Source organism: Cydia pomonella, chromosome 17 (genome assembly GCF_033807575.1).
Source record: "Cydia pomonella isolate Wapato2018A chromosome 17, ilCydPomo1, whole genome shotgun sequence".
In the NCBI taxonomy this organism is placed as follows: Eukaryota; Metazoa; Arthropoda; class Insecta; order Lepidoptera; family Tortricidae; genus Cydia; species Cydia pomonella.
In genome coordinates, this window is record NC_084719.1 from 8,918,594 (window position 1) to 8,945,476 (window position 26,883).

A 26,883-nucleotide genomic window follows, 5' to 3' on the forward strand; every position below is an offset into this window, starting at 1 on the left:
TTATCAATCATTACCATCTCATTCCACGCAAACTAAATCGCGAGCAATAATTTACACGCACGGTTTAGGTATATATTTACACCTAGTTACCTACAGTTTACTTTTTAATTCTTCTACATATAGCATATCCTTGTCTGTAAATTTACGAGATATTGATTCTGATTGTACCTGTTTACAAAAGCAAAAACTTCTGTAACTTTTCTGTAAATCCCATTCAACTGACCCAAGACATTATATAAATCGAAGACCGGTATATTAATAAGAAAGACCGACAAAAAGTGTGTGAAAAACTCCGTCCTTCATCACCAGCAACGATACCGTATTTCATAATAATGAATAGCTTTTGTTATCTTAACACTTCGTATAAAGTTTCTTCGTACGGGATTTTTCGGACACTTTCTTGTGAAAAAGTAAGAGTGATTGAATAATTATGGCTGGTGGAAGTTTTTGTCAAGTAATGTCTTGATATATTAGTTTCTCCCTTACTATATGGAGGTGTTACTTTACGTAGGTAAATGAGATATTCTTGCAACACAATTGTTATAGCAAAATACTTACCAAGGATAGTGAAATAACAAAACTTTGCAAGGCACTTTCTAATTACTGACGTTTTTTTCTGAAATTCTATTTTGCTGTTAACAATCATTTATTGTACGAGTATGACTGGATAATCTAATCTGTTCCTCCTTCAAATATAAACGGCTCATGGAATTCAATAAGATTTGGCAAAAAGGTAACCTAGAAAAAAGATACTTTTTTAGATATGATACTTTTTTCTTTCCAGTTCCTTTACTCTAAAAAGGGCGCAAGAGGGGTTCCAATAGAATATTAAAGTATTAAGAAGGCGGCGATGGGTAGAAGTTAAACTACATCATCCTTCTCGGCTCCTTTAACTATCTAGGTATCTGCATACCAAATTTCATCTCAATAGATTTAGAACTTTAGTGTGAACAGTGAGAAACTAAATAGGTATAGGTACCTACATTCAAACTACGAGTAGATTCATTAGAACGGATCTCTGAATCGTACAACGTAGTATATATTTAACATTTCTAATACATGGACGGTAACCGCTCTTGAGCTTCATCCAAATAATTTACATATCGGAATTACGAATACGTAATCCTAACCACAACTGTGTTGAGCCCATGTAAAGTATCTTATTCTTTTGGTGTGTAATACTTAGATTAAGTCCTTATGTAACAGACTGCACTAAATAAAATTACAAATAAAATCATACCTACTAGAGATTCAGTTTAATGCGACTAGAATCCTCGACGATGTTGTCCAATGTTTCAAGTACGCACAGAATAGGTACATTTCACTAAGTGTATAGTAATTCCATGCATCAAAAAATAAAGGAACCTTCTCTTGTGACGCGATAATATGTTCGTAAGAAATAAAATACTCTTTCATTTATACTTTGTAGCAACACGTTTGTTTGACCCCACAAAATTGTATTCATTTAATTTTTTTACCTGCTGCTTTGCGGTAAATATTGAAGATTGTCAAAAAAACACAAAGAAGGTTATGAAGATTTATAAGAAACGAGCGTTTACAAGCTCTTTCGTCGTTCTTAACGCTTGTGTTTGTATACGAACATACTCCACTTACCCCGTCGGTACAGCAGGAGTGATCCTCTTCCTTTTTGACTGAATGTGAACAGGAGTGATGGTCTTCTCTATGACAGGATTCCCTGTTATAAAACCCAAACCCATATGCCTCCAGTTATGTCTTCCCAACCTTAATACTAACTTTAATCTTAATTCTTACCGCTCTGTCGCCTAAACTCTTGACGCGGCAGTGCAGATAGGCAGCCTGGCCGACTGCCGCGGTGTAGTCGCGCTTTGTCGCATTGTCGAAATGCGGCTCCACGCCTTCTGTTACGTTGTAGCTTGTCGTCGTGTTAAATAATAGGTCCTGGTCGCTGACGCCGCCGCCGCCGGACGACATGCCTGTCAACAAAAATATATTTTTGTTACAATTTATTTTTGATACAAGCTCTTATGGCTGACTATACCCTTCTTTTAAAAGTTAACTCTAATAACCCCAAACAAAATTAGGTTGCGTAGTTTTATCGTCGAGTTTCTCTCCTGTGTCCATTATCAAATCAGCTCAATGGTACCCATAATATTGCATTGTCATCCAACTTACATATGTAAGGTACCAGACCCATGTACCTTATTTATGTTTAGATACAAAAATAAAAGTATTAATTTTAAGAAAAAGACATGGGCGTGCATGGGTCAGGTACCTTAGGTATAGTAAATTTCAGCTCAATCGAATAATGAAAGTGAGTCTTTTTATAGTTAAATTATAAGCAATAAAAATAAATATAATATAATATAGGGCCTATTTTAGATATAAGCTAGTTATAGTAATCATCTGTATATATCCATTATGTATATTGTTATTGTCAATAAATAGGTTTTTTAAAATTATAAGCTTGCAAGCTTAGACCCGGACATACAAACAAACATTGCAACCTAAATAATAACTTGTATAAAAGTGTTATTTTACGGCAATTTTTTCCAAAATGTTTTAAGACCGGTGCGCATTCGAATTGGCCTGCTAATATCAATAGCAAACTTTTTCATAATGTATTCAACCTTTAATAGTTAAAAATAGGGAATTCGCAATGCGTGGTTATAACTTAAAACACGACCGAAGAGTGTTTTAAATAGACACGAGTTGCGAATATCCTATTCGCACTTGTATCGTAGTTACAACGTTTTACAGTACATATGGCCCTTAAAATATTTTCGACACAGTTACGTAATTTGCTAATTATCGCACATGAAATACCACCATATGTACTGTAAACTTGTTTTCGTATACTTTCACCAAACTTATTTTCAGCAAAGCATCATATAGGTTGATCATATATCAAATAAATTAAGTTTGATTACTTTTTATTTGTTATTAAATAAATTAAATATTTAGGACATATAAATATGAAAGTACATAACGAGTTGACCTCAATTTGCTGGGTCTATAATGGCAATTGGAAACTCCAGTTCCGGCATTTACATCGGACGGTTTCTGAATATCCTCATCATTACTATCCCTTCCTTATTTTGTTATTATCTCCATTTAGCACATTATGTATTTAGGTCAAGACATCGACAAATTAGCATTCAGGGGCAATATCTAATTATTTAACTTCTTCCTTTATTACGGCTACTTGTTGTGTTGTTGTTGTTTTTGCATTGTTGTTGAAAGGAAATTGAAAACGCCAAAGGGTTGACATACATTTCTTAAGGGATTTCTGAAATCAGTGTAATAAAGGAAAATGCAAAATAAACATTCAAAGTTGTATTCAATTATCAAAAAACTAAGCCTAAATTAGCCCGAGGCATTGTTCCCAGGACACTGGCCGCGTTCCCTCTCTGCACAGTGAGGCTAAGTTTTTGTGCGAAAAAAGCGCCAGCTCGTAGGTCGCCAGACACCCAGACTAGTTTGGTAGAAATTTCTTTTACTCTTAAATGCAAAATACAATATTTGACAATATAAAATAAATTTGAAACTGGTTTGAGTAAAAAAAAAAATATGACATAACAGTTTTTTTCTTTTAACAGGCAACTAATGCCTACTCATCGAGACTATTCTAACAAACCCAAACACAGAGTTCCCAAGGCCACCGCCACCATCAATAGGTCAGCTCGATGTTACCATTATATTGCATGGTCACCCAACAGTTGCGGAGGTAAATTACAAACTTAACCCTAAATCTAGAAATAAATAAAATACCCCTTCTAACTAATCCGTCCGTGGCATGGACCCCATGACACTGTTGCAGGATTTTACCAGAACTCACATTAAAAACAATGCAAATTAAATAAAAGCGTGCAAATAAAACAACACAGCTAGAACGACAGCGCAAGATCACCCCCAACCGGCATATATTTTTAATATATAAAAATTATAAAGTATAAAAATATATAAATAAACTAATAATATGGGGCCATCTTACACAAATCGACCTAGCCCCAGAGTAAGCTCAATAATGCTTGTGTTGTGGTACTACACGACGTTAACTCAGGAACAAATAACTATGATGAACACAAATATAAATGCCCTTACAAGGGTTTGTAAGTAAGTAAGTAAAGTAAGTAAATATTCTTTATTGCACCACAAAGAAAACAAATTTAAAAACAGATTTACAATGTAAAGAAAGGTAGCAACAGGCGGTCTTATCGCTGTAAGCGATCTCTTTCAGACAACCTTAGGGTAGCAGGATATAAAGAACAGTAAGTTTTTAGAACAGGTAGTGCACGAATTAATTAGAGGAATAGGAAAATTACACATACATTAAGCAGACAGTACATACAGTACATTTACAATTAAATTAAACATATAAATATAACAATACTTACCTATATAAAAATAAATAAATATTAGATACATATCTAAATATACATACATACATAATATAACACAGCGGCACATTAAGAAAGAGACAAGTAATGATTTTTCAGTAGGGTTTTAAAGCTTTGAATAGTTTGTACCACCTGCTTATTAAATTAAATTATAAATTTGCCTTAAATGCTTTAAAAAGTTGTTTCACTAAACGTATCAGTGTTGGTTTAATATTTATGCTTCAAGCAAGGCTGATGTATCTATCAATTAGAGATAAATAAAATAAATAAATATTGGACACTCTTACACAAATTGTCTAAGCCTGACAGTAAGCTCAAGAAGGCTTGTGTTGTGAATACTCAGACACATACTGACATATAATACGAGTATAAAAAATACATAGAAAATATCCATGACTCAGGAACAAATATCAGTGTACATCACACAAATAAATGCCCTTACCGGGATTCGAACCCAGGACCATCGGCTTCATAGGCAGGCTCACTACCCACTAGGCCAGACCGGTTGTCAAATGACTAGTTGTTTTTTTTTCGGGTAACTGCTGCTAAAAAAACTGCAGCACACACGCATATAAACTGCCAAAATTTATGAAAGTCCCCTAAAAAACGCACCACGCTTGGAATTTTCACTGATTTTGTGGAATACCGAAACGAAGCAGCAACCATTACACGCACGAGGCATTGGAAGATTTTACCGCACTTATTCATACACGTTCACGTTTAAGTACCACAAACACGGACCGATAAGCTGCAAACAAGGCTTCCGGTTGATACTCTCCCCCTTTAACACCCTTTCGATACGATAGATTAAATAAAACTAGAACAGACACTGATTTAAAATTTCACGATATTAAAACGTAATAATATACTTAAACCGTAAACGTATATTAATATCGCCGGTTGAAAAATCAGAGAGCATATAGTCAGTATGAAAATAGTCACGTGACGTTTTGTCGCATCTGTCTTCCCAATATATTTTTCTATGCGTTTTATTTTAGGTCCCAGATATCTTGAGTAATGTGCGCTGACCGAGTGACATCCCTAGCGTGCAACACGTTCCACTTGTATCCACTTGGATACACAAGATCAAGTCCTGCACATATCGATAAACTCGCGCATCTGGGAGAATTTCATCTCAACTCTAGCCAGACTTCCATCTAGACTACGAAGACATTATCATCTTGAAAACATCGGAGCTACCGTACTCTAAAGCTTAGATATATATATATATATGCGTCGTAAAAGGCCACTGCCTAAAAATACGTTCCTGAGTTATAGAGGCTAGCATTAAGTTCCATTCTTTGCGTGTATGTCACACGGATAATAAAGTGTTTTTTTTTACAGGTGTAGTGTTTAATTCTTTAAATATATATTATTCACTAATTAAGTAAGGCCAAGTGTGAAAATTAGTTACGTTGTAATTATTGGTTTTATGATCTTTATACATTTAAAAAGCTTAAAAATCAAGTTTTAAATTTTATTATCCTTTGAATGCATTCTTTTGTATTCATTTAAATTGTCTAGAGGAATCTAACAGTATCAACTGACATTTCTATACAGTATCGTATCTATACTGTACTTTAACATATCCTGTCGCAATACCTACATTCCTATATACTCGTTACCTTTTGACACAGTACGACATCGACACCTCACAAAGTGTACACTCAGATCAAAGAAGAGCGAACGTGGCCCATTGTTCATATCTCAGAGTTATGTGCCTTTGAATTCTTTGATATATTTATGAGACTTTGTCAATTTTATACAACTGCGAATTTCTTCTACGTGAAAATTTTTTAAGATAAAATATGCATGCTGACTAGTAGGCCAATTCGAGTTATTCGATCTGTTACCAATATGATACTTTTGAAATGTCACTTTTGACACTAACAAATCAGTATCATATCGGAAACAGATCGAGATCTAATAACTAAATCTTGAATTGGCCTGTAGGTAAAATGCTTCATGATTTTGACAATTAAGTTACAGAAATTAATTTGATTGTGATTCATTTTTAAGTACGTAGGTTACCTTTAGTTTTGATTATTTATTTCCATTCACTAGGCGCTACGTGGCGGATTTTCCATAATGTCCATATTTAGGAAGGCAATAGAACATTACTATAGAGGCCAAGAAACTAAGGGTTGCAGGCCAAGTAGATATAGGATAGGATACGCAGCCGGCAACACCGTTTCTCGCCGAGATTTGTATAGTGCCTTTCTTAAACTTGCAATGAAAGGTTTATACAGCTAAAAAAAATAACAAATCTACTACTATGTGAACGTTGTGTCACAATTTGACGTTTAAAAACAAAAGAAGGTTGCTTTACATGCCTAGGTACACATTACATGCAAGGCTATATGAAATTCCTTTACATATCATCTTCACTCATCGCACCGGATACTTAGTACTTCCGGACCTAATTTAAGGGTCAACATTTCAATCCAAGTTTGAGAAAATGAGGATTACATTTGTATGGAGAATTGGTAGTCTTCTCTTTATTTGTTCGCTAACTCTCGATCGAAAACAGTTTTTAACCGACTTTAAAAAAAAGGAGATTATCAAATCGACCGGATTTTTCTGTTTGTTATATAAACTGAATTCAGCTTCAGTGGCTGAAAAGCTCTAAAAAGCTATGACAGAGAAAAATGGCGCTCTTTGGAGGCAAAGGTGATTGGTTGCCATTAATAAGCCAATGCGGCGAGTTAGTGATATACCACATATAAAGTTACTTTTAAACTAGAAAGTAGTTCGATATTGGCAGTGAGTTTTTGCCTTTTAAAACATTTTCAACGCAATAAAATCAATATAGATCGCGACATTCACGACGAAATGTACCTTGAATCGTAATGTCATGTTATTAAAGGTTAGATATGACAAATCTGCGCGTCATCGTGGATGACACGAACTCAAGGTAGTGTACAGACAAAAAGGTCTGCAACATCTTTATGAGATCTCTGTCGATGCCACTGCGAAATAGGTAGGTATTAAAAAAAGAGTAATTTAAATTCCTATTAATAAACCATCATGCTTCATGCTGAATTAATAACTTCCTGCGTCTATTTTGTCCTATAAGTAAGAAGGTTAATTTCGAGAATTTATTCCACGTGCAATATCAAAACATTTTCTCACGTTGGAGACAAGCTGCTCCCACATAGGATTATATTTTTTTAGATATTACATCTGAGACACTTATTTTTCCTCTTATTAATTTCGAATTCAATAAAGCATTATTTGAGTATCACACTCGTTACGTAGGCGTCGTTAGGAGCATAAGATACTTATTTCTTGCGGAACTTTGGAGTTTGGGGGAAAATCTAAAAAATATAGAAGATAGAGTTAGACCAACATACGTCTGCAACGTCTTTGATAGCACACCCAGTGCAAGTGTTATTTATATGTCATAATTTTATAAAAGTTTGACGTTTAAAATAACACTTCCTCGGCCTGTGCTATTAAAATCGTTGCAGATTTATCTTGGTCTGACTCTACAAGGAAAGTTATAAATCCTTCACCCTTTTTTGTGACAACAATTTGGGTATAATCGAAATGTCTATCAAGTTTGAGTAGTCCCTAGAATATTAAACAAACAAACTTTTTTTTTTGTTTAGTTTTTTTTTACTCCGTCGAAAACAGCTTCGCTATAAGTTTATTCTATTAGTACAGTCAAGGTATTAAATATAGATACGGACAAAGTGCCAAAAATATGTATACACGACCTTATTGCCTTTATATTAAGGTAGTGTGTACATATTTTTGTCACTTTGACCGTATCCATATTTAATACCTTGACTGTACCTACGTGTATCTGCGTGTCAGTCGGTTTGTGACATCGTATCTTAACGGATAAACCTATTTGAGTTTAGGTTTTAATAGAAAGTGTTTTCTGTCAAAATGGTTTTTCGATAGATTTCAATGCACTAGATAGCGCTGTATTATTTTATTGAGTTTTAAAAGTTAAAAGTAATATATATTTTTTTTATATCTCACGTTAAAAACACTGTTTTATACTGACCTCCGATAAAAAAGTATACTAGTCTAAGCACTCAAGTCTCTAGAAACAAGTCAAGATGGTAAAGAGGCGTGTTATAATGGCAATAAATTGTATGCTGCAACACATTCATCTTCTGATATTTGCACTCAGTGAAACACAATCTTGATATTTTTATTTTCTTAAGATTCCTTTGTTATGTAGGTTCCAATGAATTCAAGGAAGAAATCCTAGTCTTTACTGTATTGAGAGCTGGACAATATGTATGCACTCGCATTTTCCCTTTAAGTCTTAGTTTTGCGAAAAATTAAATCAATGATACTAAGAAAATGTCAATTTGCGAATTACAGATTAATACTGCTGCAGTACTTAATGCCTGTCGGCTGCATTAATGCAGGAAACGTGTAATAAAATACAGATTTCTCGATAAATTTACCCTTTTGACATTTTCTACAGTAACTTTTTTTTTATACTACGTCGGTGGCAAACAAGCATACGGCCCGCCTGATGGTAAGCAGTATCCGTAGCCCATGCACGCCTGCAACTCTAGAGGAGTTACATGCGCGTTGCCGACCCTAACCCCCTCCCACCCCTCGTTGAGCTCTGGCAACCTTACTCACTGGCAGGAACACAACACTATGAGTAGGGTCTAGTGTTATTTGGCTGCGGTTTTCTGTAAGGTGGAGGTACTTCCCCAGTTGGGCTCTGCTCTAGATCTGGAATGACATCCACTGTGCTGTGCCCTACCACACAAAGCGAGATGACATTCACAATGCCCATACCTCTCTTTTGGACGTAGTTTAAGGACGTACCCGGCTCCGCCGAGCAAGAGCCGGCGAAATAGACACCGCGGCCCGGATGTTTGACATTTGCGGCTGTAACTTCGCGTTGCCATACTGCCTAACACTGTATTGCTATACTTACCAGGAGGTATCCGCTACAAATTTTGTTTTAATTCAGCTAGATACCAAATGAAATATTCTGATTATTTCATTTTGAATACTACAGCAATATTGTTAGTGTAATGTTAATCCACATCTGCAGCAACTGCTGTAATGTTGACGCGAGCGATATCACTGTCAAACTTCTTGATAAAAGGAATAACCAATTAAAACGAAAGTGGACGACCGCCCCGAATGCTTTTCCATACAAACGAGTAGAACACAATATTGACAATATTTTTACTCAAATTGATGTATTTTATAAACACAGCTATGCCCGCTCGTTTAATTTAAGAGTTACGAGCGAAAAATCGATTTTGTTTTTTTTTTATTGTAAGAGTTAAGGAGCTTTGAAAATGTTGTACGGAATAGGTTTTTCGTGTCTAACTCTTATAATAATTAAACAATAGAAAAAAAATAAAACGAGCGGGCATTGGTAGCTGTGTTTAAAATACATAAAATTGAGTAAATATATTTTCCATAATGTTAATATCCAAGCAAAAAAATGAATGAATCGATCGTCTCCTTTCCTCTTAAACGTCCTAATCGAGCCAGCAATGCGGCAACGTCACCAGCGCTATTACTCAATAAGATTTACGGTGAGACTGCCAGCGTAGCACCAGAGGCACTAGTTTTACAAAAGCAGATGTTATCTGGCTTTTTCAACACTCGAAGGGAAAAAATACTATTAATTATTGCCGCATTAGTGCCCTCATTAGACTTTTCAATTCGTTACTTATCAAAGAAATGGGCTGCGCCTTTGTCATCACCTCCACAGTAATATAGTTAGCTGCAGCATGTACGACCTTTACTTGATACCAATGCTCTAAACGCCCCTCGTATCTGCTTATACTGGATTTCCAAGGCGATACAATCGCTCGAGTCATGAATAAATTTCAGTAAGCTTTTTGTAGACTCCACATCCTTACCTAAAATTGTTGCCCGTCATTCTCTCCTAAAATAGCTTTCATAATACTAGAGGCGTGCGTGCCCTTACGACATGATTGATGTCATAATAATCTAAACAATTTTGAACTTCGGTCTATGAAATAAACATATAAAAATAATTCAATAAATTGTCTTGGCAAGGAAGTTACGCTGGTCGCAGATCCGATGAGGATTCTTAGGAAAATTTGGGAAATAAAATGAGATGAGACAAATCAATCTTATAATCGATTAAAAATAGGTACTGTCAACTGTATTTCTCAAAACTTTTAAAAACAACTTGTGTTTTGATTTTTAGTACTCTTCAAATTTATTCTAAGTCGCGATGTATTGCAAGTTTTATTATGTCTAAAGCGTGACAAACAACGTCAATTTAATTTGTATGAAAAATAGGAAGTATAAAATCATCTCAGTTTTTAAAAGTTGTTAAACAATCGTTTTATCGATTGAGGACTATGATAGGAAATATATAATGTTAGAATTATTTTTTTGGTATATAAATGTCGGCATGATAGCCAAACCGTATCTCTATACACAAAAGTAATTTTAATGCAGTTATTAAATGAATAATATAGGTAAAAATTATGTAGATTATGTAGGTACCTAACTTCTTTCCATAAACTACTTTTACAGTACATATGGGGCTACTTTATAGCACTAGTGCGAAAAGTAGCATATTACGTTACTGTGTTGAACATTTAAAGGGCCATATGTACTGTAAAACGTTGTACGATACATGTGCGAATAGGTAATTCGCAACTCGTGTCGATTTAAAACACTCCCTTCGGTCGTGTTTTAATTTATCGCCACTCGTTTCGAATTTCCTATTTTTCGCACTTGTATCGTAATGTACTATTAAAGTGCTATAGAGAACTTTGTGATTTATCTTTAAGCCTTCAAGCTACGGCACGGTTCAGGTAGGGTTAGCGGTAGGTTTTTACCTAAAAGTTCCATTTTTATTTCATTTGGAAAAGATTTACACACGTCTAAGTATCTTTTTTCAAATAATCCACCGAAACGATCTATTTCCGGAACCTTTCAAACTTTTTCATCCCTGACCAACTTAAATGAATAAAGTTCAGTTCAATAAAGGAGATTTAGGCACCCAGTCATCGTCTTAAAATTTCCAACGTGAGAAAAGGTTACTGTTATTGGCAGCCGTCAATATGATGGACGAGGTCTGCGTTCTTTGAACGGCCGTTGCGTAATCCCTAACCTTAGGTATATCTCATCGCATACCTAACACAGGCAAGTGAAACGCTTATCAAGCCAGTGTAACCAAGACCTCCGAATCCTTAACAACTCCGATTTATCAGTAAGAAATTCTACACTGGTTTTTTGTGTGCAGTGTTTTGTGGGCGATTAGAATGTTATTTCTGGGCTCGACAAACCTATTGGGGCTGGAAAAAAGCTTTCAACGGACGACAAATTGCCTTCTGTCAGGCGGCCGGCAACATGTCGATTACTACACTCTGGTACCGTTTAATTGTAGGAAGCACGCGTGTTGAAAAAGTAGCTTTTTTATGTCAAAGGTTGCGTGGTGTCTAATGGCTGGTTCTTTTTAGGGTGTAGTGATCTTATCATTACTACGGCGTTCAATGTTGGAAGAATATAAAGTAGATTTAATAAAAAAAGATAATTGAAGAGTTAAACTTTGAGACTTTGAAGTGCTTTAGAGCGTCATTGTAAGGATCCTTTTTATGTTAATTCAATTCAATTCAATTCAAATATACTTTATTCATGTAGGCCTAGCAACAAGCACTTATGAATAGTAAGACAGTATTACATATAATTATCTTAATCTAATTATCAGAGCAATTTATTGATGTTGTAAATATTATTCCATATATAATACTAATGAATATAATTCATAGATCAAATTTAATACTAAAACTTTCACAAAATATAGTCATACAAAAAAAAAATGTATAAAAAATACTAGTCTAGATTGTTTCTAGAATAAATTCTAAATGTCAAACAAATATAATAAAAACAACAAAGGAAATACATGCATTGGAATATCCATTTCATCATCATTATTCAAATATAATAAATAATTAATCATTTCGGATCACAATTAATCCCACGTTGTTTTATCATTCATGTAGTCTTGTGTGGTATAATAAGCTTTAGAAATAAGTTTACGCTTTACATGATTCTTAAATTTATTAATTGGTAACTCAGTAATATGGTTTGGAAGTTTATTATAAAATCTCACACAATTACCCATGAATGATTTTTTAATTTTATGGAGCCGAGTGAAGGGCACGGCGAACTTATGTTTATTTCTAGTATTAATATTATGAATGTTACAATTTTTCTTAAAATCGGCAATATTTTTATGCACATACAGAATATTCTCATAAATGTATTGACAGTGCACTGTCATGATGTCAATTTCCTTAAATTTATCTCTCAGTGAGTCTCTATGGTTCATTTTATATATTGCTCGAATAGCCCTCTTCTGCAGAACAAAAATGGTATTTATATCTGAAGCACCACCCCACAGTAAAATACCATATGACATAATGCTATGGAAGTAACTAAAATATACTAATCGAGCTGTTTTTACATCAGTTAACTGACGGATTTTGCTTACTGCAAAAGCTGCAGAACTCAGTCTATTCGAAAGAGTAGCAATATGGGGACCCCACTGGAGTTTAGAATCTAAAGTTATACCAAGAAAAACTGTACTATCAACTAATTCCAATTCCTCATCCTTCACAATGACACTTGTTTTTACATGCCTTACATTACTAGTGACAAACTTAATACATTTAGTCTTATTCTCATTTAACAATAAATTATTAACATTGAACCAATTTACTACTTTTGAAATAGCATCGTTTACATCATTGTAAGCTTGTTGCTGTCGTTTGACTTTGAAAATAAGTGAAGTGTCGTCTGCAAACAATACTATATCATGGTGGGTCTTTACAAGGAATGGCAAGTCATTTATGTAGATAAGGAACAGGAAAGGTCCCAATATTGACCCCTGTGGTACACCCATAGAGACCAATGACCCCGGTGATCGCTGTCCATTCACATCGACCCTTTGTATTCTACCATTTAAGTAGGACTTAAGTAAATCCAGTGCCGCTCCTCTAACTCCATAATAGTGTAGTTTCCTGATTAATGTTCCATGACAAACGCAGTCGAAGGCCTTAGACAAATCACAGAAGATACCTATAGCATCTCGTGACTCCTCCCAGGCATCGAAGATATGCTTAATTAGCTCAACACCAGCATCGGTTGTCGAGCGACCCCGTGTAAAACCAAACTGCTTATTATGCATTAAATTATTGACGTTAAAATGTCGTACTAATTGAGAAAGAATTAATTTTTCAAAAATCTTACTGAACGTTGGTAGCACAGATATCGGTCTAAAGTTAGTGGGGTCAGAGTTGCTACCCGATTTAAATAAAGGAGTTATTTTACTATGTTTCATTAAATCAGGAAACTCGCCGCAATCAACACTGTTGTTAAATATAATTACTAAGTCAGGCGCTATAATTTCTACTAAGGATTTGACAGCATGGACAGAGACTCCCCAGAGGTCATTCGTTTTTTTGACATTAACCGAATTAAACGCCTTTACTACATCGGAGGTACAAACACGTTCAAAATAAAAATCTCCACAACACTCTGGAGCGTTATCTTTTAATAGAGTAACAGCGGATGAGGGTGATGAATTTAAATCCTTAGTTGTGAAAACTGGTACGTCAGTGAAAAAATTTTCAAATTCTGTAGCTACTTCTAAATTGGAATCTATAATTTTGTTATCAATATTTAGTTTAAAATCATTCACTCTGTGTTTCGAGCGACCAGTCTCCACATTGATTACTTTCCAGGTTGCTTTAATAATGTTGGGACTATTTTTTATTCTTTGACTTAGATAATTTCGCTTAGCTATATGACAATCTATTTTAAACTTTTTCGAATATTGCTTGACATGTTCTTTAAATTCATCACTCGTGTTAAACCGCCGTTCCTCATACAAGGCATACAGTGCACGTCTTCGTTGATGTAAGTCCGCAGTAGCCCACTCACTAAAAACTGATGCACCACTAACTACGACCGATTTTGAAGTAAATATCGCATTATAATGATCCATAAAAGTGTGAAAGAATGAATTATACATACTATTTGGACCCATATCGGAAGACAAAAAGGGTAGCGCCTGAACTAGACTTTGCTTCATTCTTTCTACGCGGTCCGAGGTTACTGGTACAAAAGTTATTTGTTTTCTCAAAGTATTTTTCCTTAATGTCTCAAATACCATTAATTGACCTAAGTGGTCTGATTCTAAATTACTGATAACTTTTTTAGTAATAGGAACAATATCAGTGAAAATATTATCTATACAGGTTGCACTAGTAGCAGTCACTCTAGTAGGCTCCATAAACATGTGGTTGAGATTACCAGATTTGAATAGATTCAACAATCTACAAGACATTGTTGAATTTTCCAAAATATTTACATTAAAGTCGCCGCATATAAATAATTTCTTACTAGAAGATGATATTTTAAGTAGCACAGAATCCATTACACTTTCAAATATTTCAAAATTACTTAATGGCGGCCTATACACACAGACAACAATAAATTGCTCCAATTCTACTGCACTTAGTTCTATAGTCCGTTCAACAGACATGGATACAATATCCTTACGTTCCTTAAATTTTAACTGACTATTTAATATAATTAACGACCCACCATGTATGGAACTAATTCTGGTGAACGAACTTCCCACCTGATGATTATTAAATTGAGGCATTAATTCATTATTTGTTAACCAATGTTCAGTAATACATAAAATATCAACATAAAAATCGTTCATAAAAAGTTCAATCTGTAAATCTTTTCCTCTAATACATTGAATGTTTTGATGCACCAGGTGGATATACTTTCCATGTTTACAGTATTTTTCATTATATTTATTTAAAACTAAATTGCCAGAGACAGAATCTTTTGTCTTAACAGCTAGTTTAAATCATTGGTTATGACTGGAACCAATTCCAAGCTCATACTGGGCTGCTCAATAGGAGCAGAGTTGTCTGCCAAATTCTTGGCAGAAATGTCAAGTAAATAGGATAGCGATAAAGCTATTTGTCTCTTGTAATAATTTGAAAGGTAACACTTACCTTTAGTCAAAAACACCATAGGCATATGGTATTTACTAACAAATTTGTTAGTGTCAATTATGATAAACTTACTACTATATGTACAAAGATTATATAGAGATATATTCAACTTATGTCTAATGTTATTTTCTGCCTCTGACATTTGCTCACAATAGGGGAATGTGAAAAAAAAATAATTTCATGCACTGCAAGTGAATTTAACTGTTCAAAGTATTTAAGTAAATTATTTTTGTTCACATTTCCCCTATTACCCATAAGAATTAGCAGTGTTGTCTTAGAATTAATATTACTGTCATTTAAAATTTGTTTTAAGATATTTTCAAAGCTACTGTGAGGCAGACAATTGCTGATTGTACTAAGTCCCTTTAGGTAATAGTTTAAAAATGAGCTCATATTGCTCCCAATTTCATCACAATACATAATAATATTAGGTTTAGGTGTGCTTTGTTGTGGAGTGTGGAAGGAGCTATTATCATTTATTTGCTGTTGTGGTAAACTGTCACACAGGCTTGGATCGAGTACACTGGTCAACAAATGTCCAGTCGCTTGCTTACATGCACATGACTGGGCATTGGTCAGCGACTCAAACCGCTCTGAATTGTGCTTAATCTGGGATATTAAATCATCCATGGCTAAAGAATATTCATTAATCACCTTTTTCGAACTCTCATTTATTGTTTCTAGGGATTGTATAGAATCCTCCAAACTCTGAACTTTTGATTTTAAAATCTGTGTGTCAGTTTCATACTGTAGTTTACTATGTTCTAATTGAACAGAATACAAGTCTAACTTATCCACTAAATTAACATTAATTTTACAAAATCTCAATTTCTTAAAAAACAATTTATTCATTTTTGATAACCTCTGGTTTTTTTTAATCATTCTATTTAATTTAATATATTTTTTGAGTTTGTTTCCGCTGCAATTTACTGGTCTTGATGTGGTGGATTCATTGATTAAATCTATACTAACAACAGGGTTTTCAATTGGAGCGGCAACCAACTGTGAGTCGGGCCGGACCAGTTCCTCGAATAAGTTTTGAGTGTGTGCCGCTGCAGCGATATTTTGGGCCTCCTGTAGCTCGTAGATTTGCTCGTGGGCGTCGTGCAGTGCTCTCTCTAATGAGTTGATGTCTGTCAAGGCCTGTTCATATGCTGCACTACACTCAGTAAACTTGTCAACCGTCTCCTGGAGCCGGGCCCGCTCTAAATTTACATCATTGTAAACATTTTCTAAAGAACATAGTTCCTTCTTTAACTTCTCTACACTATCAAGTGATAATAATAGTTCCTTTTCACTATCCTCTCTTTCACTAAGCAATTGAGCACACAATTCCTTGGATTTTTTTAATTCCAGCAAGGTAATTTGGAGTTTGTCAGCCTCCTGCTGGCGAACCGCTGCAGCTGCTCTGCGAGTTAGCATTATAAATATATTTTATAGTAGGATAGACCCAAAACAAACCAGGGAATTGCTTACTCAAGCTAAGCGATATTACGAATTAGTTAACGAAGTTAAAAACACTAATCGTATTAGCAGTATGTACTTAATTACTATACTTAGTAAAGTAATAAGATCGAAACTGAAAATAAACTTAATATTCCGAAGATGAACAATACAAGACAAAACATCGGTATACAGCTTTTAATAATGGACGAAAAAGCAAAGACGTTGCATTTTAAAAAGTTGGGACACTTATTTTTGCTCGTAAACAAAAGACGCGAGCGAACATCGCGAATTTATCATTGTTGCTTTTGTACAATGATAATTCACGGTGTTAAAGTTCAATTCCATTCTTATTATAATGAAATGTCATTAGCGAGGTCTTTGTACCTATATGATTAATTTACCTGTTAGCGGCAATGCAGAAAGCAATCGCAGGGACGACTGCAGCAACATTACTACTAACGCGACCTTGTGAACTGACACAGGAACTATCACTCGGCCCATTTTGAAGAATGAGATACGATAACGATAAGTTCTCATTTATATATCGTTTGTATGTTGTATAACTGACAGAAGCAGCTTGATTCGGGCAACCAATGTCACTTTAACGTTAGAAATATCGTAGATAGATCTTATTGGGATCACAGCGGAATCGAAATAAACGTCAATGTTGACATGCCGTTTAGTTATTGATCTTTCCAAGATCTTAAACGTGTCTTAATCATTCTTCGAATCGGGCCGTTAGCCAGGCCGCGGACTGAACGCACGGCGCGCGTTACCGCGCCGCCTGCCTCTCCGCTCGCCACGCTGCGCGCCGCATGCGTCCAATCCGCGGCCTTAATTTCCTTTATAAAATGAGTGACCGATTGAACACGACAGTAATGTGCTAGAATTAACAGTGAAAGTGTCCGTCAACGTCGCAGAAGTATTTCTGCAATATCAACGCGGCTACAGTTACCATCTGAATGTCACTACCTGTAATATATTAATGTCAAATCTCTAAAGTGGAGGTCAATAGAAATGGCAAATTATGTACACATATATATTATATATATTTTGTTAGCATTTGACATATAACCTTAAAGTTTTACGATGGTTGTTTTCATTAAAATATTCATAATTAACATAACACCACTTCCAATACGGAAAGTTTACCCAATTGCTCGCTAGACGGCGCTAGCGTCGAGTTAGATCGCGCAAGCGTTAGTCTTTCACAGTTTTATGATATGTACTAATACGCCATCTAGCGAATGGTTTGCATACTAATGTATGTCTAAACATTAGTATGCAAACTATTCGCTAGATGGCGGTGGCGTCAGAATAGATCGCGCAAGCGTTTGTCTTTCATGGATTGGCTAAGTTCTAAGTTTAATTACGAGTATTATGTATTTGTTGAATACAATTAGACGACACGGTTTATTTATGTATATCATGCAAAGATTGGGCTACTAAATGTACTTTCTCTAAGACACAGACTATTATAATAGGTAGCCCAAAACTGCTTCCCAGAATCGACTTTAACAACCTCTCACCTATTTACTTTAATGGTGTTTTGATTCCCTACTCGCAGCAAGTAAAAAACCTTGGCATCATTATGGACACTGGACTGGAGTACCTTATCGTGGGGACCTCAGGTGGCCGAAGTCAGCAGGAAGATGTTCGTGGCAGTTAGCTCACTCAGGAGATTACGGAACTTCCTTCCCATTCCCACGAAAATTGCTCTCGCACAAACTCTTCTCCTCCCTATTCTGGATTACGCTGACGTCGCTTATCTCGATCTCACTGAGGAGCAACTTAATAAGCTTGAGCGTATCCAAAATGTGTGCATACGGTTTATATTTGGGTTACGCAAATATGACCATGTCTCTCACTTCCGTTCGCAGCTCAAGTAGCTCCCTATTCGCTTACGTCGTAACTCTCACGTTTTGTCCCTTCTGTATTCCATTCTTTTTAACCCCGCTATCTCAAGAACCGTTTCAGCTACCTCCGTTCTGTTAGGTGCTCCCAGAACTTGTTTTTTTCTGTACCATCATCCTCTTCTAAATTTTATAATAATTCTTTCACGTTTCAAGCTATCCGACTATGGAATTCTCTGCCTATAGACTTAAGGCGCGCTCAATATCCTAATTATTTCAAGAGACTTATTAAACTTCACTTTTTACCTGCTCCGTAATACTTTTATCTGCTTCCTTTTCCATACTTATAGCTGGCATTTATTATATATATAATATGTATTTTAATATATGTATGTATATGTATTTATATATCTTTTTTATTTATATTTTTATATGATATATTGTTTTGTTTTGTGTTTATTCTGTGCAAGACTTCTTTTATTGCATCTGGAACACCTACTGACATCACATAATTTTTTTTTAAATTCCGCTACCTAAAGGTTGTCTGGAAGAGATCGCTTTTTAGCGATAAGACCGCCTGTTGTTTACCTCTTCTTTATGTGTTGTATTATTTGTACTGTTTCTGTATTGAGGTGTGCAATAATAGTTATTTACGATACAAGTGCGAAAAATAGGAAATTCGTAACGAGTGGCGATAAATTAAAACACGACCGAAGGGAGTGTTTTAAATCGACACGAGTTGCGAATTACTTATTCGCACATGTATCGTACAACGTTTTGCAGTACATATGACCCTTTCAATTTTCGAGATGGTTACATAATGTGCTAATTTGCGCACTAGTGCGGAAAAGTAACACCATATGTACTGTAAAGAGTATTTGTATTGTATTGTATTGTATTGTATTGTATTTCTCTAGAGATACTCTGGAGACTAATTACTATTTGAATTGAAACTCGGTGGTAACTAGTGGGAATAACCCAGAGTATGCAGGATCAAACATCCTCAGCACGAACTTGACCACGGGTTATAATTGAAATAGATAACCCCATACTTACTCTTTGTGGGTCGACACATTTACACGGACTTTGTTATACCTTTTTTGTACCTACACTGATGGAATAAAATTTTAATGTTCATGACGACCGGTCTGGCCTAGTGTGTAGTGACTAGTCCCGGGTTCGAATCCGGTAAGGGCATGAATTTTTTTGTGTGTGCACGTTTTGTGAGCACAGATATTCGTTCCTGAGTCATGAGTGTTTTCTATGTATTTAAGTATTTATCTATTACATATATCGTTATCTGAGTACCTACAACACAAGCCTTCTTGAGCTTACCGTGGGACTTAGTCGATCGGTGTAAGAATGTCCTATAATATTTATTTATGAAAGAAACTAAAGCAAAATCGAAAGATACATCTAATGTCCAGGGCGCTTAGCCAACGTGCCAATATTTAACGCTCCGTAGCGTAGCGTACTCATCTCTCTCTATCACTCTTCTATATTAGTGCGACAGTGACAGTTGCGTTTCGTTCGCCACGCACCCAGGGCTGGGATCCAACCAGCGTCTTCTGCATCTCATGCGGCAGACACTATAACGAACAGGGGACCCGGATCACGACGATACGGTACGGCGCGCAGTTTATAATTGCATAGTATTTTACCTACTTTAATAAAATAATGTCACCTGTTTCCTAATCTTAACAGAACGAATCATAATTGACATGTTGGTCTCTGAATGAGGTATGTTGTAATGTAAATACATAGTTTAAGAAATAAATTAAATCCAATACGTCTTCCCTTTAAGAAAATACATTTATATATTAACAGATGTTTAAAAAAATGATAGAAATCATTTTGACTGGTATTTGTACGCAATACGTACTCGTACTAATTGCTTTTATATAACTATCTAGTAGGTAAAAAAATGAGAACTGGTAAATATTTATGTGGTGTAACTTAAATTACCTTGCTTTTGTATAAGTATAATAATACAATAATTGCTACCTTTAATTTATAATAGTGATTTATACTTAAAAGTACCACTTTAAAAAAAGGGTATCGAGGTTGCAATATATTTGCGTACGACTAAAACACTTTAACTAAGATGGTGGCTTGCTTGACGTTTTGCTTACCTACTTTAGTTTAAGTTAGTTTAGCGTGAGTACAAATTAACTATCCAATTTAGGTCAGACTGAGTAAGTGTGCAACGTTCCCACAGCTTTTCGTGTTTTCTTACCTAAATCTTGTACCCGCTCTGAAAAATAAATTCGTCGGCCAAGACTTGGCAGTGTTGTCAGTGTCTTCACTAAGTCTTGGCTGACGGCCAAGTTAAGCAAGCTTTCTTCGTTTTAAGAGAACACCTGAATGTGTACTGTGTAAATTTAGTCAGTTTATGTATATTTTTCAAACTTTTCTCAATCAAAAAACTTTAAAGTAGGTAGGTATAGTCAGCAAAACTATTCGCATACAAACTTTGCATACAAACATATATGCAGGGGGTCACTTTTTCTCAGTCACCAAAGCCTATGGACGACTCCAACACCTAAAGCCTTTAAAAGTCTGTACACTACTTTTTTGAAGAACCCCTAAGACCTTGCGTCAATCTCTTTTTACTGTATGTACCTATTCTATAGCAAGTACAAATTTCAATCGCCTTTTTTACTTTTTTTTCCTTTTTGACATAATTTTTATTTAGTCTATGATTAAGTTTTTATGTTTATTTTTAGAATAAGTTTTTATGTTTCTAGAGCTACTATTATGGTCGTGAATTTTCTTAACAACACTTATAAAGGTTTTAAATCGAAGGCCTGGAACTCAGGATTAATAAAAAGTGAGATGTAGTTGAGTTAAATTAAGTAAGTAGGTACTTATTTATATATTACTCTATAATTATAAAGACTATAGAACCCTAATAAATACAAATTGTTGTCTAATTTTACTGGTGAACAATATCCCAATTACACCCACGAAACAGCTAATTGAATGTTTACCAAACGCACACCGCTAGTTACCAGAATATTGTACGTGGTTTGAAAATTTAGCTTCGAAATGGCTTTCACGTGCCCAAAACATTCAACGTGGCCTTTAAAATTTTAAAAAGCAATTTTGAACCTTGTTGTCATGGTGACAGAGAGAAAATCTATTTCATGTTGTAAGCCGATGGACCGTCCAAAATCGGCTTTCGACCTCTTCAAAGAGATTGGCTTGTTTGTAGTCAGGTGTAAACTCGAAAAAAGAAAACGGACGGCAATAAAGCCCGTGGTTGGTGGATTATTTTTTGGAGCTTGTGTTTCGCGTATTCATAAAAATGTCACCTGCAATAACATAGAGATGTGAAATAGGCAGGTCTCTAACAGAATATATTTTTGTGTACAATTTCTGACTATATTTTTTTAAATAAGTTTGTATATATATAATAAGCAATATCTACGCAGTTATAATTGATAAACTTTGTTGTTTAGTGTACCTGCTTCAAAGTTTAATCAGAACCTACCACGTAGCTGTTGATAGCACATGCGCTCCATTTCTTTAATAAGTGATATAGCCGAGGGATCTGAGGACCAAAACTTTAAAAAAAAATATTTTTATAAAGTGATTAAGATATAATATAAAAATTCATGATGAACCGTGTCTTATGCTTCCTTCTAATTTCCTGGCTTTACGCCTCTTAAACAGAATGACTAGTTTAGTCAGCACCTACTATATAATCCATGTATATAGCAGACGATAGCACTTTAGCGCTCCATTTCATGACTATGTAATAAGTCAATACGGGCTCTATCGAACTTCGTACTCAGTTTGATGTGTTCCACCTCACTATTAATTGATTTAAGTGGGTTTCTCAATACGTTAATCAGTTAACACTAATTTTGATTACGATATCTACTTCTATGCTTAGTGAAATTAGGTCAGATTGTAGGTATTTCGGATGTAAGTAATATTTGGTCTTGTGGAATCAATATAACAAGGCAACGCACTTAAAACCCCCCTGGTGTTGCGGGTGTCCATGGGCGACGGGTATACCAACCTGTTGAGATGCTGCAATGAGACCCCGATCAACTGGCAGATCAAGCGCCGGAAATAGAGGTGGATTAGGCATACACTTTGAAGGGATCGTGGACACATACTGAGGCAAGCCCTAGACTGAAATCCCCAAGGAAAGAGCAAACGTTGCCGTCCGAAGCAGACCTGGCGCCGGACTACATATTATTGCAGAGGCGAAGGCTCTCTTGAGAAGACTTGGAGTGAACTCAAGCACGAAGCTCAAGACCGATCCAGATAGTGGCACACTGTGGACACACTCTGCCCCATCTAGAGGGCATAGGACAATAAGTCAAGTAAGTCATGCTTTATGAAGAAGGAAAGATTTTTACGTATTTATTATTAAGAACTAGGTACTCTAACTAAATACATAAAATCTGAAGGTAAGGCCTGAGTACGGAACTAAATATAGAAATGTATAACGTGATTCCTTTCAAAAAACTTTATTAATTAGTGGGGTACTACTATAACGGATGGAAGTTTGTCACAGTTTGTGTAGTATCAGCAACTACCTACTATAAACTTTTGTGTTTCGGCTTCTGTGTAACAAAAAATTGTTAGATACGTCACCATAAATATTCGCGAAACAGGGCGATTTACCAAGCGAACAACTTTAATCGTAAGTTCGACGTACCGAGCCACTTTATACCAAACAAATACGCTACGTTATCTGACCAACATCTCTGCTTTATTTCTCTAACTATACTCTCCAACTTTTCTTACACATTTGGCTCTGTAATTGAAAATTGTGTTACAGTTAAGGCTACGGAAATAGAGAACATGAATTTTATTATAGGTAACTTTGAAGTAACCAAAGCTGTCTAGGTTTAGAGCTTACTGTGTAAAAAAAACTATGAAAAAAATATTTAAATTATAAAGTATGAACTAATTAAGTAATTATCAAAAATGTGCACTCGTAGTCGAACAACATTGCTTAAATCTTGATTTTTAATACTAGACTTGTAGATTCTATCTGTGTGGGACCAATAAGAAATGTATTTTTTTACGCACGATTCCAATGCGCGCGTAAGGCAAAGACGCGAACGAAATCGACAACCAGCCAATTAAAAAAATGTAAAACAACTAATATTTTCGTATTTCTATTCGATGAATGGAGAACAAATCGATAAAATGTTATGATTATTCATTAATATAATTTATGAGATAATTTAATCTATAAATTATGATTGGTGTGATAAAATCTCTTTGAACTAATATTTGAAACCTAATAGTTGGTTAAAACAAAAATTATTACTCGACCAAATTAAGAAGGTTCCCATGCCATGCATATTATTAGCTTCAGTTACCTTCTTAACTCAGTGGGGTAATATAATGAAAAAACACGAGTGTTATAATATACTGAAAAAGCACGCGTGTTTAATATCTAGGATTATGAGCCAAAAATCGGTGGAATAAAAACGTCGTTTTGAGCAAGTGTGTTGAAAATAACAATTGATATAGGTACACTTTTATTTTTATTAGGTACGTATTTTTATGTAAATGTTATGCCAAATGTGCTTTCTCTTCTTTGCATGTTTATCGAGCACTTCTCGGGATCTTACTAATAAGCCTAAATTCAATGATTTTTTGTTTTCCATCGAAGAGTTCCTTTCGCTATCTTGCAACTGATAAAAATAGATACGTGGTGAAACTAAATGTGTGTACAAATACATTATTTTTATAAATTTAGTAGAAGACATAAACTTGAATTACTGTAAAAAAAACTTTTTATAAAACAATCAGATATAAAGAGGTGCACAAACAAGGTTTTAATAAAAAGTCACCGGAACGTGGCTTTCAAACATTAAGTCCCGCCCAATGCTTAACTGTGTATCCTTTGAAATAGGGATTAACAATTTTAGGGTCTTTTTTAGGGCAATAAAGGATAAACTTTTTGCGAGAAGCAATATAGTAGGTGCCTTAATTTAATAATCTAGATCTCGTGATGTTATTGAGTTCCATATTTATTTGTTACGAATTTTACGCAATCTTACCAATTTATGCTAATATGACAAGTCCGTTTGCCCGATGGTAACGAAGTGGTCAAGAAACATGAATAAAATGCAGTTTTCACAATTATTCTTTGGCAGATCAACTATTTAAATAGAAAAAACCGGACAAGAGCGAGTCGGACTCACCCACCGAGGGTTCCGTACTTTTTAGTACGAGTATTTGTTGTTATAGCGGCAACAAAAATACATCATCTGTGAAAATTTCAACTGTCTAACTATCGGGGTTCATGAGATATAGCCTGCTGACAGACGGACAGATGGACGGACGGACAGCGGAGTCTTTGTAATAGGGTCCCGTTTTATCCTTTGGGTAGGTACGGTAAAAAGGGCGAAACCATTTTAATTTAGTTTCTTCTATACTCATATTTGACTATACTATCTCAAATAACTGCAAGTTCTTTTAAAAACTAAAACACGTTCGAGCTATTTCAAGCTTCATTTATTAAAAAAGATAACCAAGACGTTGGAACAAAACTCCCGCTCTGAGCAACCATCTAAAGACCAATTTATACCATTACAAGCGTATCAAAGGAGAAATAAAACCATTGAAACAAACTGATGCTATTAAGACTAGCACGCCGGCAAAATGATCGGTTGCTATATTACAGGCTTTCTGATACATTATTATTTCTGCTACATTTAATGCTACACAAACAACCATACGGGCCTGCTGGTAATCGATCACCGTAGCCTATGGACTCCAGTACCTCCATAGGCGTAACATGCGCGTTGTAAATGCTTTACGAATTTGTACTCTTATGTGTAGTCTCTAATTGAGAATACCGCAACGGAGAGCTCTTTCCACAGCGTCCGTAGAATATATTAAAAGAAATAATAGGTAATAAATAATATCAATCGACTAAGTACCAATTTATATAATTTTATTACAAGCGTATAAAAGAGGAATAATACCATGAACCAAAGTGATGCTATTAACGACCCACGCCTGCAATATGAACGGTTTTGACTGGCATCTAACAATTACTGGACTATTATTTTTGCTACAATTAGTACTAATGGAATGAAACATGCTATATCTAGAGGTCGGAAGCTTGGCGATGTATTCGAGCTAGTCGTTTATTCGCTGGATAATAAAACGCACTCGCTGAGCAAAAATTTCATTTTGTAAATCGGTTTTAGGTGTAATTTCTATGATTTATGAGACATATCATCATCATTGGCCACATCATCTGTTGTAGATGTTTCTTGGGGCACTTGTGGGGTCTCGCGTCGCCGTTGATGGCTATAAATAAAGTCCTATAGCAGCACGGCATTTCTCCTCACCTCGATCACACACAAAACACGTGTCCGTAGGAGGTGGCAGAGCACGACGAAGAGTCGAAGACTTTTCTCCTTAAGGTTCTCCAGCCAGTCATCGCCGTGCTTTGATATTCCGACTTTAATGTCGTGACGCCATTCCGGTCTCATTTCGGCGCGTTTCTCCCAAGCGTCAGTCCGAATGCCAAAACTGCCCATGTTCCGCTTACAAGAGTCCTTAAACCGTAGAGTTAGACGCCCAATAGGTCTTTTTAGGTCCGCTATCTGACCCAGCCTTACTTGGCGTGGTAGTCTCTCAGGGTCCAAGCGATGGACGTACTGTTAGTTTAATAAAATTAGTAGTAAGTTTTTAAAATATAAATATAAACATAAAATATAATTGTTTCTAAAAAGTAGTTTTATTTTTTCTTAAATACTTTACAAGTTTATAACATAAATTCTAGAACTATTTTACTTCTTAAAATATAATGAGAATTTAACAGCAGCATTTAAAAACCGGAGTCGTCTTTAAGAGCTTAACCCTCTGTGGAAAACTTCGGCCAATGGTCATACTCACGTCATACTTATTGTATGAACTGACGTTTATCTGCTATGGCTATTTGTTAGTTACGTAAAAATAGCCATACATTTGACGTGCCCTCCCCCTCCATACAAAAGTACGTTACTTAATAGACGTGAGCGAATATGTCAATGGCAAAACTGGTGGTAGCGGTACAGTTCGATATCAGTAGAATAGAAGATTAGTCAGTTGTTAATTATCTGTCTAATCTTAATGACGTCCAGTAATGGATAGTCAGTCTACTAAAACCTTGTTAATTGCACACGAGCACTTGAACTAAGTGCGCTTTCAAAG

The 26,883-nt window shown here is 35.3% G+C and overlaps 1 protein-coding gene across 1 annotated transcript in view; it reads right to left on the reverse strand.

The window, feature by feature from the left end:
- Positions 1-26,883, reverse strand: part of LOC133526817 (limbic system-associated membrane protein-like) — a 148,747-nt gene that overhangs the window by 43,113 nt on the left and 78,751 nt on the right. The window contains exon 3 of the mRNA XM_061863611.1: positions 1,774-1,955. Within this exon, the coding sequence (XP_061719595.1) occupies positions 1,774-1,955 (182 nt within the window). The remainder of the gene's footprint in view (positions 1-1,773; positions 1,956-26,883) is intronic.